This window comes from Manihot esculenta, chromosome 8, assembly GCF_001659605.2.
Source record: "Manihot esculenta cultivar AM560-2 chromosome 8, M.esculenta_v8, whole genome shotgun sequence".
Classification (NCBI taxonomy): Eukaryota; Viridiplantae; Streptophyta; class Magnoliopsida; order Malpighiales; family Euphorbiaceae; genus Manihot; species Manihot esculenta.
The window spans coordinates 13,930,457-13,949,712 of record NC_035168.2 but is presented as its reverse complement, the minus strand read 5'-3'; the positions used below and the strand labels follow the sequence as shown (position 1 = coordinate 13,949,712).

The following is a 19,256-nucleotide window of genomic DNA, read 5'->3' as shown; positions in this document are numbered from 1 at the left end:
ATAGTCCAACGCCCTGATTATATGTGGAACCCATGTCCGGATGGCCTTGTTGCCTTTTATGAATTTATTTATTTTCACGGTCCAACGCTCGGATTATGGCCTGGCTAAAATTGGCTTATGGCCTGATATGAGATATCTTGTTATGTAGGACTGACGCATGGATGGCCTTGTGGCCTTATATTGGCGCTAATGCCTGGATGGCCTGGCGGATTCCGGCTTTGTGACCTGACATGAGATGCCTTGTTATGCGGGAACAAGGCCCGGATAGCTTTGTGACCTTTTAGTGGGACTAACACTCAGATGGTCTAGCGAAACACGTCTAGTGACTTTTGTTCTTGTCTCCATGCTTTCATCCATCTAACGTTTCTAATTTTTCTATCAAAGAAGCTTAGAGAATGCATCCTAGTTTTGTAACATTTTCATAAATCACAAATGTTTTTCTAAGGATAAAATAGAAAGCTCGATCATCTGCCTTGACAATTTCAAAACTCGGAGTTTGACTCAAGAGCTGAACATATGTGACACTTTCCTTATGGCCACCCCTATTAGCACTCGGTCCTCTTGGAAATACATAAGTAACCCCTGCAGGTTCACTGTTAAGGATGGTTTTAGGAATTGTTACCTCGCGCTCGGGCCTTCTATCTCTTCTACTCTTTCTGATGAACTTTTAAAGTGTGATGGTTCTTATTAACCTCTCGATCTCGTCTTTCAAATGTGGACACTCCTCTATTGTATATCCATGATCTTATGAAAATGGCAGTACTTGGTCTTATCTCGCCTTCTGGCTTTCTTAGGGTTGAGTTTAGGAGGCCATCTAACTTCCTTGTGATTTTTCTTGATCCACACTAAAATATGTATATGTGAGTCATTCAATAGAGTGTAATTCTTATACTTATCAAGGTCATTCCTTCCTCGGGAGACTAGGTAACTCTTGTCGTCTCCCCCACATCCTTACCTTTCCGGCTTTTGGTCTTGGTTTTGGCTCGTCCTTTAATTCTCTTCCTGTCCTTTTCGGTACCTTTGAGCAGCTTGTACCCGCTTCTAGCCAGCATCCTTTGAAGCATCATCTGATAGCTCCTCTTTCCAGGACTTGTCCTTCCCTTTGGACTATGTCTGGGTTGCTCTTGTCTGAGTCCTTGAGGCATCTACGGGGACTTTCTTCTTTTTTCTGGGAACCATGAGTGATGCATCTCCCAAACTTTATATTGCTAAACAATAACCTACAATCTTTGGACATACTGGAGTATTTGCTCAATGCTTAGAATGTTGGGATCTACTTTGTTGACCATAGGAGGTGTGTTTTGTCCATTGCCAAGAGTGGAAGAGATTATAGCCTCTTTATCGATAGCAACCTTAGCAGCAGCTTGTGGGTTGTCAGCCCTAGAGAGATTTTTTTAAGAGAGAAGGGATAAGAGACCGGTTTTAATCTAAATGAATAGAGAGAATTCAATGGACTTTCTAGTAGTGGAACCAAATGATATCACTGAAACTAAAATGATGATGTGACCATAATGGAGTTGTGCTGTATTGACTAATCTTGCAAGATGTAGAAGGTGAGGTGGTGGGTGCCTACGGCAGCCACTCCGACGCTCAAATCAGTAATTTTGGAGAATGAGACGAATATAGAACTTAAAAGTATTTGTATTAGAGAATTGCATAACTCTACCTATGTGATCATTCTCCTTTTATACTGTAAAAAAATAGAGATAAATATAGCTTTTCTTGATAATCCGAGGATGACATGGTCAACTCGTTGATAAAAGATTTTCATAAGTTAATTGGTCAAAAATTTCATGATTACGGATGTAAATGGGATATGCTGGATTTTCATGATTACGGATGTAAATGGGATATGCTGGATTGTAACTGTTAACAATAACTTTTTTATAGAGTGGAAATTAAGAGGGTAAGTCTGTCTAACCTGAGACCGATCTGTCTTAAGGCCCACTTAAAGCATCCGAATTTTTTTTTTACGGGTGAAACCATGTATAGGTTTATTAAATTCTTATCACATAGTTCCGTTTTATAATAAGTGTTCACTTCTTATTTTGAATGAATCTCATTTAATATCACTTTTATATTATTTAAACTTTAAATCAAATGAGTATTTACGTGCAAAATATATAATGAAATATGTTATTGATAAATAATATTAAAAATTAAACATTTTATACATAAAATAGATAAATTAAAAAAAATACCAATACCTTCCTGCTCATCCCATTTGAAATGCTACATTTTTAAATATCTAACCAAGAACCTATCTCTCGCTCTCTCTCTTTTTAATTTTTGTTTTTATGTGTGTGTTTTAGCTTCTATGTCTAACTTGATTGTGTGCAAATTTGGCTAATGTCTCATTTTTTAATTAAAAATAAAAAGAAAATGATCCACCATTTTAACCCCATATGGTAATCCCAAGCGAGAAGACAATAGGAAGCCCAAAATAAAAGGAAAAAAAAATAAAACCCATATTATAATGCTTGAACCATTTTATAAGGCTCGTTACAGGGCAATCAGGAAATATGAAATGGAACTCAATTTCAGATCTGGACGATGTTCAAAAAATATCTCAACTATCTGAATCAGATGGCTTTGACATCATTGATTGGCTTGAAAATTTATAATCTTTTTTTATTTTGATTATTATTATTATTATTATTATTATTATTATTATTATTATTATTATTATTATTATTATTATATGTAGAGCCATGATCAAGATAGGTCACGAGTCACTGGGAACTTAACTTCGAACGTCTAAAAAATCGAATTGAAACCGTTGACTGGTCAACAGTACCATGGTTTTAATCATCTGGGTTTGGACTATTTTAAAAAAAAATTAATTGTATTTTAGTAATTACGCTATATCAAATGAATCAACGCAAAATTATGAAAAATTATTTTTTTTTATTGAGCTAAACTCTTTTTAATTACAAATTAATATTGGCGATTTTAACTTATTAGAACGAAATCAGAATCAGTGTCTGTCGCCTGCTTCAGGATACTAAAAAATTTAAGATTTTTTTTTAAAATTAATTCTGACATTTTTGTCATATAATTTTATTTTAATTTTTAGTTTGGCTACATCTCCATTTTAAAAGGATGCTACGCTCTTCTTCTCTACACCAAGCTCTCCCCTCCATTATAGCATCTCCACAGAGAAAGAGAGAGAACAGTGTAATGGCCATAGAGCAATCTTATTCCTGTAGCCATGCAGATGATGACGACTACATTGACATGGAACTGATGAGCTCTTCTCAGAATTTCTTCTGTTACTCTATTAGCTCTCCACCTCAAAGCAGAGAGTTTGAGTTCCAGATGTCGTTGACGTCCAACGATAGAGAAATCACCACTTTCCCTGCTGATGAGCTCTTCTACAAGGGCAAACTCCTCCCTCTACACCTCCCTCCTCGCCTGCAAATGGTTCAAAAGCTCCTCCAAAACCCCACCACCAATACTTTTGAACCTTTTGAAGAAAACTGTTCTATTCCCTTTGTTAATCTTAGCTGCTCCCCCACTACCACCCCACTGGAATCTTGCAATATCTCACCATCAGAATCTTGCAGGGTTAGTAGTGAACTAAACCCAGATGAGTATTTCTTTGAATTCTCATCTGAGCTCAACAGCTTCATTGGTAACCATCCAATAAAGAAGTCTTGGACCGAGAAATTGAAGCAATCCTTACTGGGTCAAAAACTCAAGGCTTCAAGTGCATATGTCAAGTCTTTGTTCAATAAATCTGGCTGCACAGCCGAGTCCTGCGCTAAACCAGCACATAATGCAGAACCAGAAGCTGCCTCAAAAGGCAATGATTGCTTAAGCAAGTGCATGAATGTAGCCATGAAGAAAAACTCATTTAGTGAATTTGATAGTGGAAGACGCAAAATATCAAGTAGTCTTGTCAGAAGTATTGAAAGAGAGATGGCTAGAGATGGCTTTCATAGCCAAAGAAGGTCCTTCTCAGGGGCGATTCAACGGCATTCTACAAATAAGCAGTTATCATCTTCTTCTGGCTCTTCTTCATCTTCTTCATCCTCATCATTTTCATTTAGTTCATCAAATGGGTTTTGTGATTTACAATTGCTTAAGAGAAGTAGCAGTGCGAATTCAGAGATAGAGAGTTCAATTGAAGGAGCTATTGCCTACTGCAAAAAATCTCATGAGCAGCTATTTCTTTCTAGGAATACTGCAACTGATCATCAAGCTGGAGTCTGTTCATTGTCAGCTGCTTCAGGAACGGTAACTTCTGGGGATCAAGAAAGGGTTAAGATCTGCGCCATATAAAGGTAAGAAAATATAGAAAGATGGAGATGGGTTTGCGATTGATTTCAGTATCATTCTGATCCAACATTTTAAGATCCTGTAGTGTAATTTTCTTGAAGATTATTGAGTGATTCCTTTGTATATCAACTTTAAGATTTTCTTTTGGGGTTCTTTCTCCTGTGTGATTGCACTTTGCACAAGTTATTCCAGGAAGATGAATCCAAAATCTATTCTCTGAATAATTTCTTTCTTTTTTTCTTTTTTTTTTTAGCGATTTGCAAGAACCTCTTCGTTTTAGTCATCATTAACGAGTTAATTAGGACGCTGTGATGAATTTATGAAAATATTGAGATTACCTTATTTATAATAACATTATTTATAGGCTTTTTGTAATTATTTCATTTTTCTTGTTCAATTAAAAGTGAGAGGGGAGAAAAGATCTGACTAAATGCTGACAGCAGATGCTTTACAACTTACAAGACAGAAAACCTATCATTGATTTATCTTTTGATTGAGAAAAAAAAAATCTATCTTTTGATTAAAAAAAAAAGAAAAAAAAAAAAAAAGAAGAGAAAACCTATCATTGGGTACTATGCGATAATGTACCGCGTTTTCGAGCCTGCAACTTTTTGAAATTTGTTTGTTAATTTATTGCAAAATCCTCTGACTTTATCTAAAAAGTTAATTGAAATTTTAAACTTTAAAAACATTTCATACCTATTATACGTTGATTATTTAAAATATAATTAACAAATCTTATAATTTTAATCTATATTTATTAAAAAATAAATTATATTCGAAAAATATTTTTTAAAAAATATTTTCTATTTTCATAAAATATATTTTTTAATAAAATAATTTATTTTTTATTATTTAATTTTAATTTAAAAATAAAATTTATTAATAAATCTATATATAAAGATTTAATAAGAATCTGAAGGTAAAAAGAGCCGGTAATTTTTTTTTAAAATCACTTACTTTTTTTATAATCGATAAAATATTTTTTAATAATTAAATTTTTTTAAGTGTCTCAAAAAAATATAAAAAAATATTTTTATTAAAATATTTTCTGTAAAATAAATAAAAACTTAATACAAAATAATATAAATTATAAATATGCTGATATATCTAAAAGATTCAAATTGCTATTTAATTTCACCTTTAACAATTAATAACCTAGTAATATTAATTATGCATTATACAATTTTTAAAATTGAAACTCAATTTATAATTTATACACTAAAAATATATTCTCTTTTTTTTTTGAAATGGAAAAATATATTCTCTTTAAATTGAAATTAGTCTAAATATATCATATAAGATTCATGCTATCTGCATATTGAAATTACAAGATGATCTTAATTTCAATTTTAATTCAGGTGTGCCATGAGATTTTTTAAAATTTAATAAACTAAAAATTTATTTATTAAGTTTAAGGGTGAAAATATATAAAAAAATTTAAACAAAAAACATTAATATGTTAGTAAATTTTCTAGTAGATTTGAAAACCGTTTATAAATTTGACAAATAAAAATATTTACAATTAAGATATATTAAATTTATTACTATTTTTAAATTAATATAGAAATATCTAAAAATATTTTATCTTTGTCAATATATTTTTATTTTATATCCAATAATTATTAAAATACATTATACTGAGTTCAAAAATTAAGATAATAAAATGAGAAAGTAGATGAAAATAAAGAAAAATAAAAAAATGGCGTGAAGATAAAAGAAATGAGAGAAAATAATATAAAGAAAAAAATAAAAAAAGAGATAAAAGAAAGAAAATAAGAGAGGATGGAAACAATAGAAGAATAACGAAGAAAAATAAATGAGAAAAATAATGAGGGAAAAAAAAAAGAAGACAAAATCATATAGGAAAGGTAGAAAATGGAAAAAAGAAGAACGAAAAAATGAGAGCCAGTAGAGGAGAATGAGAAGAAAAATAATGAAGTTAATAAAAGAAAAAAAAATGAAAAAAATTAAGAGCAGGAAGGAGAAAAGAATGGATAAAAAAAAGAAAATACGTGGTGAAAAAAAGAAATTATAAGGGAAAAAAATGATAGGATAAGAAAATAAAATAAAATAAAATAAAAAGATGAAAAAGATAAAACATAAGATATAAAAAAAATAGAAAAAAAGAGGACAACTTTAAAAATAATAATGATAAGGTTAGAAAATAAAAGAAGAAAAAATTATGAAAAAAATAAAAAGGAAGAGATAATTAAATGTGAAAAAGGAATGAAAAAAATTATATATTTAAGAAAGAGGTGAAAATAAAAGTCCGAAATACAGTTCTGTATTTTATATTTTTAATTTATTTTATATAAAAATTTTAAATTTCAAATTTTTGGCATTTATATGACGTTGTGTATGCTCTCTCTTCTTAAAGGCTACTAATTATCAAATAGTTGAATGGGAATAAAAGATTTATTTTCATTATTTTTTGTTATTTTTTCTTTTTTTGTGAAAGTTGGAGGACCTCATGAAATATAAGGATATCCAAGTACTGATTTTTGTGAAATATATTGTAATTACATATAACACTTAGATTATGAATTATATATAAAATATACATTATTATACATAAACTATGTAATATAAGGTGAATATTTAGTGTGTTATTTAATTATTTTGATCCTGAAAACTTTATGGATTCTCCTATATTGATTCCTTGTATGCTAGATTCTCCTACATTGATGAGTCAATAAATCAATCTCAACTACGACGAACATGTCATCTAATGATTTTCAGTTGTCATTTTGAGATTGTAGGGAAGTGTTTATTATTACTCCTGATGGAGATGAGCTAAAATATGTGTTTCTTAAGCTCATAGATCTTCAACTGAAAAAAAAAAAGATTAAAATAATGGAATGAAAAATGGAGTCAATAAAGAGTTAGTCAATGTAGAGTTGCAATTAGGATGTAAAGCGATTGACAATTAGTGGATTCTCAAAGTGAAGCATAAGATTGACGACAGTATCAAGAGATATAAAACTCGTTTGGTAGCTAAGGGAGTACACACAATAGGAAGGAAAAATTATAAGTTCTTTTTGAACCTACTGTGAGGTTTACCTTGATAAAGGTATTTTTTATTGTTAAATTACATTAGTTGCTAACTTGGATCTTAACTTATATCAAATGGATGTGAAGATTATTTTTTCTCAAACGGAGAATTAAAATTTGCATGAAACAATCCATAAGTTTTCAATGTAAATGGCCAAGAGCACAAAGTGTGTAAATTCTTAAAGTCATTCTAAGGTCTTAAATAGTCTTTGGAACTATAGTATATTAGATTTCATAATACCTACAATTTTTATGATTTCACTATGATCAATGAGGATCATGGGAATATACGTAAAAGATCCAAGAATAAATTAGTAATATTATCATTGTATGTAAATGATATACTAATAGCTAGAAATGATAGTAAGTATATCGCAGCCATTAAGGTTTGATTATCATCTTTTGAGATGAAAAGAATGAAGAAATTGCATATAATCTTAGAGTCAAGATTCTAAGGGATCATTAAGAAAACTATTGTCTCTTTCCAAGAGTAATATATCATGCAAATCTTACAGTGATTGAATATGCAAGATTTCAAACCTATAAATACATATTTTTTTCAAAGAAAAATTTTAAACCGTAGATTATATCTTAAGATTCTAAAAGAGAGAGCTTAAATAAAAATATTCCATATAAGAGTGAGTTCAAAAGCCTGATGTATGCTTTGAAGTATACTAGATTTGATAATGTTCCGTGCTATGATTATAGTAAATCAATCTGACCCTAAGCGAGCACATTGGATGTTGTGAATTGGAAATAAAGATATCTTAGATGTATATTAGATTATTCATAATGTTATTAAGAAATGGGAGACTATATGGATGCAGAAAGGAGAGGAGATTTAGATGAGCCTAAATCTATCTCAAGATATATCTTCTTAAGAAGATAATATAGTTTACTATATTAGGATATAGATGTGCACATAAAATGAAAGTTTTTTCTATGTATAAATGACTTTAGGTCTTCTAATGAAGACGAGTACAAAAGATGTTTTGTATAGCCTTATAAAGTGATTAAGTTAACATAGAGGATAAGATAATAAGTTAATGTATTTAAATTATTAATTGCAATTGTACAATTCATTTATACTATTTCATATTAGGGATATAATTACGAGAAGTATGTCAGACATATAACAAATATCTCATCACACGGCATTGGTTTTATTATCTAGTGAGATAACAAAACAAGACAATTATAAGTTTTCTTTTATTTGTGGATAAAAAATTAAGAGCTCAAAAACTTATAATATGAGATGTCATCTAAAAAAAATTGAGAATAATAGTGGGAGATCATTATAAAATACAATTATCTTATGTGAATAAGTCACATTATATGTCTTAATAGCTAGATGGAGCTCTGTTTTAAAATGAGTAGCTTAGAGAACTCAAATTTGAACATTAAGTATGCTCAAATTATCATCTATACGGTATCTTAAATAAAGACATACACTCTATTATGAATGAAAAGAGATATCGTAGCATGTGATTCATACTACATGTGCTCGTGACCAATGAAGATAGTACAATCGCTAATCTCTGCTTGTTAATGTGTAAGGCCCTAAAAATTATAAGTATTAGGACTCAGATTGACATGGAGCAACTAGCCTTGGACTATACGGCAGACTTGGACCGGGCCTAACTTTTGCTGCCAAAATCCGATAGAGACTCACGATAGCTTTTCGGAAAGGGAATTTCAAGATGCACGACTTTTAAAAGTGTGATGAGGGCTATAGACCTGTCACAAAGTTCAATATGGAAATTCCATCGTTTAGGGGGTCAATTTTGCATTTTAATTATTTTTTTGGATATTTTGGGTATTTTCATAATTTTACTTATTAAGGTTTTGTTTCTATTATAAATAGTCTCCCTTGGCTATTAGAAATTCACTTTTTCAATTTTTGAGGAATTTTAATAAGACTTTTAGTCTTCTAGCCTATCTTTTCTCTTATTTCGTTTTAGTCAAACGATATTGGTTAAAACTCATGACGGAGTCTAAATAGTCATTTATCACAGATATATTACTTGAGACTTAATTTAATGTTTGCTATCTTAGGATATTATTAGATAATTATGAATGATGCGATTAAATGAGATATTTCTCGAAAAGCAAATTGAATTAAGATTGAGAGTATTGAGATGTGAGGAAAATCATATGAAAGTATCACATTAGTTTTGTGTTTATTCATTGGTCAATTATATTTATCCATGTATAGATCATAATATGTGGACATAAAAAGAAATAATTGAGATTATATGAATATTTAATGTGATAAATGATCAAGGGTATTGCATACTGCAACTACTCTGAATTTCGCCAATCGAACGGTTATATTGCCTTAACAGACATATAATATTTGAGCTCTCGAAGTATGCACAGGTCACATAGTCTATTTGTTAAGTATAAAATTTGTAATGCACATATCCTTATGTCCCATTATATATGTGTGGGAGATGACAAAAATTATACACCCAAGATAGAGCCGAAAATAAAAAGCCCAAAATAAAGTTATGTATCTTATTTATAATAGCACAGTTTTAATTTATTTTATACAAAAAAGGAAAAAGAAAAAAAAATATTTGAAATTAAAATTTTTGGCCGTTACATGGCTTTCTCCCATGTAACTACTCTGTGTGAGTGGTGGGCATCCTAGTAGAAAAAAAAATAAATGGGAGGCAAAAAAAAGGAAAAAATAAAAGAAGAAAAATGATAAATGAAGGAGATAAAATAAAAAACAAATGAAAGAAAAATACAATAACCTGAAAATGACTTTTTTCAAAATATAGTAGGATACGTTTAAGCATCCTAGTAGATAAACAATTAAAGATTACTGAACTTGAAAAGAAAATGTCTTTGAAAGCACTTCCTTTTAGGGGTTTCAAGACATGAAATGCAATATCAAGATGGGAAAAAATTGAAATTTTATTTCAAATTAATTTGAGTTCAAAGGTTCAATTTTATCCATTTTCTAATTAAGAAAAAATTTATCATTTTATCCCTAATTAATTTCAGTTCAAAAGTACAATAATAGCATTCAACAAAAAAGCTTGTTATCATTAATCTATGTAAAATGGTTAAAAAATTATAATTAATAATAAAATTAACATGTTGATTCTATTGATAAATAAATAATTGAAACTAACCTAGATTTTGAATACAACAGAGAATTCATATAGGACCAAAATCTAATCAGATAATAGGAGGACAAAATTGATTATAGTATCTTATCAATGAACTAACCCAAAAGTTTTATCGTTCAATATACTAGTAGTCGACAAGGAAGAGATCAAAAATTGAAAAGAAAGGAAAATACATATGGATTGAACTCCACAATCTAGTAGACACAATTGAAAGGAAAGAAGATATCGGTAGACATGGTATATTGGGAATAGAAAACATATCTTCCCTTGTAGCTGCTTGGTGCACTTACTATTAAAATTTTCTTTTACAAACTTGAAATTATAGAGACAGTCTCCTTTTTGCCTATACCAGCCGCTGATGCATCAAATATGGAGTTTTTGCTTTGCATGATTTGTGATCGAAAAAGTATAGAGGCATTTTTTTTCCTATCGCCTTCCCAAAACGCTATAAACAAAGAGTTATTTTAGTGAGAGGTATTTGTTTAGGATCACTTTTTTTTTAAAGTGCAGTATTGCCCCTTATTTTTGTGGTGATATAAACACTAAATAAACACTAATTTAAGCATAATGTATTTTAGTTCAAACAAATGTCAATCAAGGCAGTATATATCACTCAATAAACTCACTTTATGCCAAGTTTCCTTACAATCATATAAAAGGTTTCCTCATTAAGTGGTTTTATAAAAATATCTGCAAGTTTATTTTTTGAGTTCATAAACTCAAGCTTAATATCTTGATTTTGCATATGATCCCTTATGAAGTGATGTCTTATCTCTATAGCACTTGTGTTGCCACATTTAGTAAGGATATATTCATATTTCAAACTAAAATTCTCCAAGTGTTGCTTCATCCATATAGGACTTATGCAACATGACTAATAACAACTATATATTCAAATTCAATATTAAATAATGCTATTGAAATTTATTTTTTTACTATGCCAAGAAACTAATAACTTAGGAATTGATAAGTTTTCAAAGTACTTTTCCTATCCAATGTTCTTCTAGCAAAGTCAAGTTCACTATATCCAACTCAATCAAAATAATCACTCCAAGAAATTCATGTCTCTTTTTGTTCCTTTTCCTACTTTTTGCTCAAAAACCTATCTCAAATCAAATTTCAAGTAAATATCAATTGTTTACATTAAAATCATACCAAAATCATAGAATTTTAATAAGGAAAAAGTGGTGAATTTTACAACTCATCTTTCATGAACATAATTTTGTGTGCAATAAGAGATCCAATTAGCTCATCATATTTGTAGCTTGAGAAATTTTTGGTATCAAATATTATTATGGTTTTTTGCTTCCCAAGGTTTTGGAAGATACCTTAAAATTTTCTTCACAAGCTCCTCTTCTTTAAAATGTGTCCCAAAAGCCTGAGTGCATTGACAATATCAATAAACCTTGTACTCATTTTTTAAATGGTTTTTCTGAGCTTGATTTCATAAAGTTCATATTCTCGAATAAGAAGATTAGCTTTGGAATCTCTAACTTGATTGGATCCTTTATAAGTAACCTCAAGCATATCCTATATTTCTTTTGCTAATATACTATTTAACATATAATTATACTCATTAATATCAAGAGCACAATGTAATAATATTGATTGCTTTAACATTAATAGAGATTCTTTTCCAATCATTCTCATCAAATTCAGCTTCTAATTTTGCAACTTTTGTATCACTACTTCCTTTTATCATAGGAATAAAAGGACTATCTTAAATAATTTGCCTAATATAAATATCCATATAGTGTATAAGATGTCTTATCCTAACTTTCTAAAATAAGTAGTTTGTGACATTGAAAAGAGATAGACTAGATGAAATAACTATCAACCAAAGGAGTCAAGATTCTGTGTTATTTGAAGAACTATCTTTATGTATATGTATATTTGTGGATCGCTCTAAGGTGTTTAAACCCTAAGCAAGAGAGCATCATTCTAATACCAAATTATCCCAAATAAAGTCTAAGAGGGTGTAAATTGGAGTCTTTAAAATTTTTTCTAAATTCTAACCTTTTCTTGTAACTATATGAATTTGGTGTGGCTAAGTGCTTTTACAAACAATATTGAAATTCTAATTATAACAGCTTCTTTAATATAGATCAAGTTCTATAGCCAACAAAGCTCAAATATCTAAAGGCAACATATGCAAATAATTCCTACAATTGTATAAGCATTCAAACACATAAATAAGCACAAAAGAGATGAAATTAAAAGAGTACAAGGATGAGAAAAATGAACATTTTTATTTTCATAGTGGTTCGACTTAATTAGTCTACATCCACACTTTCAAAGTTCCCCTTGATATTTCCTTTTCACTATTAAGTCTTTCAAACTAGGCATGAGACAAGTCTTTACAATCTCTACAAGTTTTAAGGATCTTGCAATCTTTTATAAGTGTATTACTCAGACTAAATAACAACTGAGCTATCCCATACTTGAAAACCATAAATAAGTTGAAGTAGATGAAAAATAATAAACTCTCACTCGATTCAAATAATTTCAGAATATCTATTAAGAAGAGAAAGAGTTGGATTGGTCAAGAATGCTTAATGAATGCCCTTGAATCAAACCAATAAAGTTCTCATAACTAATCTAAATTAAAAGTATGCTTTTATTAAGTGAAAAATGTTGTACAATGAAGTATTATATGTGGAAGTGAGAAATAACTATTTGGGGTTGATCTTGATAGGTAAAAAATGATCTAGTAAAAAACTAGTTATTATTTTTAGACTGGCAATGAAAATAGAATCTAAATGTCAAAATTAGAAGTTCTAATTTTGAAATAACAAAATATAATTTAGAGCGAAACTAGACTTTGAGAAATTTGATTTATCAAATCACTTTTGTCACTTCCAAACATATCAAGATGACTTCACTAAAAATGAATATTCATGAGAAAGAAAAATAATGCTTGGCATCTCAAACCTCAATTTTCATTTACATAATGTTGTAAAATCACATCTTAAGGATTTATCTTTACACAAATGGAACCAAATGTTGTCACTGTCTCTGCTTCTGCACTACCTGCTTCCAATGACATTATCACTGTTTCTGCTTTTGCAAATGGTGGATCTCTTCTATCTGCTGTTCTATACGCCAAACATTTTCCTGACATCTTAAAGATTGAGAATCAAGACCTATACCTGCTGTTGATCCAAAGTTTTATGAAATCTGGACCTATTCTAATAAGGTATGTAGGCATACAATTATCAATACTCTTTCTAATGATATCTTTAATAACTATTGTTCCTACAAGGAAGCCAAGAAAATATGGGATTCAATGAAATATGGGATTCAGTGAACCTAAAATATTTTGCTGAGGATGTTGGCTACAAGAGCAAATCTTGTACAAGAAAAGGTGCACAAATCAAATAACAGGTACGAAAATAAGAAATCTGATTACAAACCTAAGTTTAATAATCCCATCTTTAAAAAGAAAAAATATATTGTTTTGTATGTGGTAAGCCGGGTCATGATGCAACCCAGTGCAGGAAAAGAGTGATAAATGACAATCCTCCTAAACCAAAAGTGAATTTAGTTGAAGGAGATGACATTATTGCTACGGTCATTTTTCAAACTTTTTTTGTAGCTAATGTGCTAGAATGGTAGTAGATTTTGGTGCTACTAGGCATATCTGTACAGACAGAAATGAGTTTACCTCTTACTACAGTGGGGGAAGGAGAAGAACATGTGTATTTAGGTGATTTTAGGACTGCAAGTGTTCTTAGTAAAGAGAAAGTTCTTCTCAAACTCACATCTGACAAGACCTTGGCACTTAATGAGGTACTTCATGTACCTAATATAAGAGCTAATTTAATTTATGTAGCTCTATTGGGAAAGGATGGGATTAAAGGTGTCCTTTGGGTCAGACAAAATTATACTGACTAAAAATGATATTTTTATTGAAAAGGTTATTGTAATCAGAGACTCTTTGTTCTCAATATTTTTGCAATAACAAATGGAAACACATCTTCTTGTGCTTTCTTGATTGATTCTTTTAATTTATGGCATGCTAGATTAGGACATGTTAGTGCTTCTTATATTAAAAAAAAATGCAATATCTTGGTATAATATCTGACACTGGTAATACATGTTTAAATAAATGTGTGAGATTTGTGTAGAATCTAAGTCAATCAAAAAATTATATTTAACTACATATAGAGAATCTGAATTGCTTAGTTTAATACACACATACTTAGGGGATTTAAAACAAATTATGACTAGAGGTGGTAATATATATATTATGCAATTTTTATTGATGACTATTCTAGATATACTAAAGTGTATTTGCTTAGAAACAAAGATGAAGCATTTGATATATTTTAATTGTATAAAGCTGGAATAGAAAATCAATTAAATAAAAAAAAAAAGATTAGATCAGATAGAGGTGGAGAATATATCTTATTTAATGACTTTTGTGAAAAAAAAAAGAGATAATTCATGAATTTACTTCACCCTACTCACTTGAATCTAATGGAATAGCAAAAAGAAAATAGAATATTAACAGAAATGATGAATGTTTATTAATAAGTTCTTCCTCACCTAATAACCTTTGGGGGGAAGTTCTATTATCTCTGCTTGTCATCTACAAAATAGGATACCCTGTAAGAAAACTGATAAAATACCCTATGAACTTTGAAAAGGTTTTACACCTAACTTAAAATATTTAAAAGTGTGGGGGTGTCTTGCTAAAGTAATTCTTTCTGGTCCTAAGATATGAAAAATAGGTTCAAAAACCTTATGATCATGTTTATAAGTTATGTTGAAACTTATAAACTCAAGCTTATAAGTTTGTTTTAGCTTCTATACATAAATTTGCTTTAGCTCCTGAGACAGAATTTTCTTCTATTAGAGTATTAATTTGTTTTAACTTCTATACATAAACTTGTTATTTATCAAATGGATGTTAAAACAGTTTTAAATGGAGACTTGAAGAAGAAATTATATGGTTCAACCTAAGGGTTGTATTATTTCTGGTCAAAAAAATAAATTCTGTAAACTTCTTAGATCATTATATGCTTTAAAACAAGCTCTCCAAATAATGGCATGAGAAATTTGATCAAATTTGTTGAATGATAGTTTTATCTCTCTTGAAGTTGATAAGTGTGTATTACAAATGTATAAATGATTGATAGTGTGTATATACAAAACATATAAATGGTGAATCTGTATTATTTGTTTATATTGGATGATATGCTTACTTTGGTACAAGTTACGATATAGTTGTAAATCAAAAACCTTCATTGCCTCTACATTTGATATAAGATGTGGGAGGCAACGTGATTTGGGAGTTAGAATCAGAAGAAGTGTAGTCCAATGCTATCACAAAGAGTCATTATGTTGAGAAGCTTTTAAGGAAGTTTGGACATTCAATGTCAAACCAGTGAGTACCTGTAACGACCGAAAAGCGAACCGCTAACCGGCGCTAGGATCCGGGTCGGCTTAAGGCCGCCAAGACCCGTATAAGCCTGACATACATCCTGAGAACCTATTTAAATCCCATACTGATCAACACAACATACATAAAATTTAAAACTTTTCTTTCATACACCCAACTCAACCTGAGCATGCACTGTAATAGAGCCATAACATATCATGACCCTCTGTGGGATCCCATCAATGCCCCAATGGGCGATACATCATAAGATGAGTTGGCTTACATGAACATTATAAACACTTTGCATCCTTGTAAATTAAAAAGGGATACCTCATACATAAAGTCAACCAATCTCTAATCCTCCAAATCATTACATGACTGAAAACTGTACTTTGACATAACATTAATACATTTATCATGTCCACACTATCTATTATATATACCATAGACTTCCTTACTCTTGTAAACCTCCTGGTCTACCCTGTACCTGCAAGTCCTGGGGAAATTTGGGTATGGGTGAGCTACTAGAGGCCCATGAGCAGAATAATAAAACATTTAACAATATAGATCACATGGAATGCATCACATCACAGATAAGCACATCAAAGTATGAACCTGTCACCAATAGCCCTCTACATGGTCCAACTGTGCCAGAACGTAGAATGGTCCTGGTCTTTCCCGTTCCTATCATAACATAATAGTGTCCACTGTGGCCAGAATGTAGAATGGTCCTGGTCTTTCCTTACATAGTGCCAAGCTCACGTAGAATGGGTCCCACTGTCTTACATTCCGTACCGTACTATCCAAACTCGTAATATCATAGATCGAGGCTAATGGATCATCCAAATTCATCCACATCACATTTAAAATTAATGCCATGAAACATATCGTTAATTCTAATGCAAGCACCTAAATTCATCACATGGCATCAGATGCCTGACATGCTCAATCCTTGCAATTGATTTGCCCTTAAAAACATAAGGGTTATTCCACTCACCTCTGGATAGCTCTGACCACCAGACACTGGGGCAACGACCTCATTGCTGGGGTCCTCGGTTCCTCGTGTCTAACCTACCCGGTGGACTCCAATGAGAGACCAAACATACATGAACATAACCTAAACTATTCCCCAAAAACCCCCTAAAAACATCAATGGAATAATCATAGAAAAACATGCAAGAAAGGGCGGACAGGGCACTTTCGGCGGTAGTTTCGGCGGGCCGGAAAAAAAAGTCCCTTAAGTCAAAGTCAGGCAGTTCGGCGGCACCTTCGACGGCCGAAACTTCCCAGACAGAGGCGAACTCATAGCATGTTCCGTCTGCACCTTCGGCGGCCGAAACTCCCATACAGAGACGAAAGTGCTCCTTTCGGGGGCAAGCTTCGCAGCCTAAGGCTGCCTCCACAAGCACGTTCGTCGGCCGAAAGTTCCTTTCGTCGCCGAACCTGGTTTCGCCAATCAATGGCAGAAACTCAGCCCCCTTTGCATTTATGCCTCCACTTCATCCATACATGCACAAAACCTATTCTACACACTCATACACCAGCTACATCAAGTCCTTAGGGGCATCAACTACCTAAAACCAACCGGCCCAATCTAAAACACATCAACATACATTTGCAAGCCACATTGTCAAAATACTAAAAACCCATAAGCTCACATACACCTTCGCCAACTTGTCCACATAATAGCCACTCACTCCTGACAGGGAGAAGGAGCAATTTAGTGAGTCTTCCCAATCACCATATGGAGTCCAATCATTCTGTGGACGCCCGCCGGTAACCCCCCTACAAGTCCATAGCTATAATTTTCCCATTATCCTCCATTCTGGAATAGGTAGTGCGGGTTAAGCATTCCAACCGGCTTCTTGATATGCTCGCTTCACCCTCTGACACACTTCACAGGCTGACGACAAACTGTGCCAACTTCTTTCTTCATAGCCGGCCACCAATACACCTTCCTTTGGTCTTGATACATCTTGGTGGCCCCGGGGTGAATGTTGTATCTGCATTATGACCGCTCTCCATAATGTCTCCTTTTAGCCCTATGTCATCTGGTACAACATGTTCTGCTTCCCATAGCGGAGGATCCTCCCCTTGTGTCGAATCTGAACTCACTATATTGCCTGACTGAATAGTCCTGGCAATCTTTACTAACTACTTCCGGGTCCTCATGCTGTTTCTGAGCCACCTGCTCCAAAACACGGGTGCCCACTCTCATCTGGGCACCAATGCACCTGTACCAACAACTCCTCGTAGACCTTCCCTCAATGAGCTAGCTTGTAAACTTCCTTCACCACTGGCCTCCTCTCTGCCGAGATTGGGATAAACTGTCAAGTGATTTCGTCTTAAGGCTTCTCCCCAACGTTTCGCCTTACCCGAATGGTACTGAATCTTGTAAAACAATCATAGTCCTCACAGCTCCACCCACCTTCTCTGTCCAAGTTCAAATCTCTTTGACTCAGGATGTACTGTGGCTCTTATGATCTGTAGAGATCTCCATTTAACCCCATAGAGGTAGTGCCGTCCACATCCTTGAGTGCAAAGATTACTGGCTGCATCTCATCTCCAGGTCATGTGTGGGGTAAATTCAACTCATGCTTCTTCAAGTTGCCTATAAGCATAAGCGATCACCCTCGTCATCGCATTAGTACACAACAACCCAGTCCCACACGGGATGCATCACAAAAGACTTTAAGTCCCTCATCACTAGATGGGCAAGCTAAACTGGTGTTGGAGTCAACTCTTCTTAAAGCTCTTCAAAACTTCTCTTCGTCTACTGGTCGGTCTCACACAAACGTCTGAATTCTTCCTGGTTAGTCTGGTCATAGTGAGCTGCAATCTTTGGAAAGTCCGAACGACCCTCCTGTAGTAACTGCCAACCCAAGAAACTTCTAATCTCTGTCACTGAAGTGGGTCTAGCCAGTTTAGCACAGTTTCGTTCTTCTTGGGGTCTACCTCTATACCATTTTCTTTTCCGTACAGCCACATGCCCCAAGAACGAAATGCTCCTTACCAGAACCACACTAGAGAACTTGCATACAAGCATGTTCCCTCAAAGTCTGCAGAACCAACTGTAATGATGGGGCCATGCTCCCTATGCATTCCTGGAATCCCAGATATCATCTATGAAAGGACAATAACAAATGTGATCCCGGTACTACCTAAACCCTCTGTTCATGGGCCATAATGCTTCAGGGGCATTAGTTAAACCCGAACGGCATCACAAGGAACTCAAAAATGCCCATATTTGGTCCTGAAGCTGTCTTGGGCACATCTTCATCCCTTATTCTTACTGATGGTACCCCCGATCTTAGATCTATTTTGGAGAAACAACCCGCTCCTTCTAGCTGGTCTAATAGATCATCGATCCTTGGCAGAGGGTACCGATTTTTTGGTAG

At 32.5% G+C, this 19,256-nt stretch overlaps 1 protein-coding gene across 1 annotated transcript; it reads left to right on the top strand.

Annotated features, from left to right (window-relative positions):
• Window positions 1-3,108: 3,108 nt before the first annotated feature.
• On the top strand, window positions 3,109-4,603 carry LOC110621749 (probable membrane-associated kinase regulator 4). Its single transcript, XM_021766035.2, has one exon. It carries the CDS (start codon window positions 3,181-3,183, stop codon window positions 4,282-4,284), a length of 1,104 nt encoding a protein of 367 aa, XP_021621727.1. The 5' UTR covers window positions 3,109-3,180; the 3' UTR covers window positions 4,285-4,603.
• Window positions 4,604-19,256: the final 14,653 nt, after the last annotated feature.

Excerpts from the sequence above, each read along its gene's own strand:
- LOC110621749 (XM_021766035.2), top strand. The coding sequence starts at position 3,181 with ATGGCCATAGAGCAATCTTATTCCTGTAGCCATGCAGATGATGACGAC.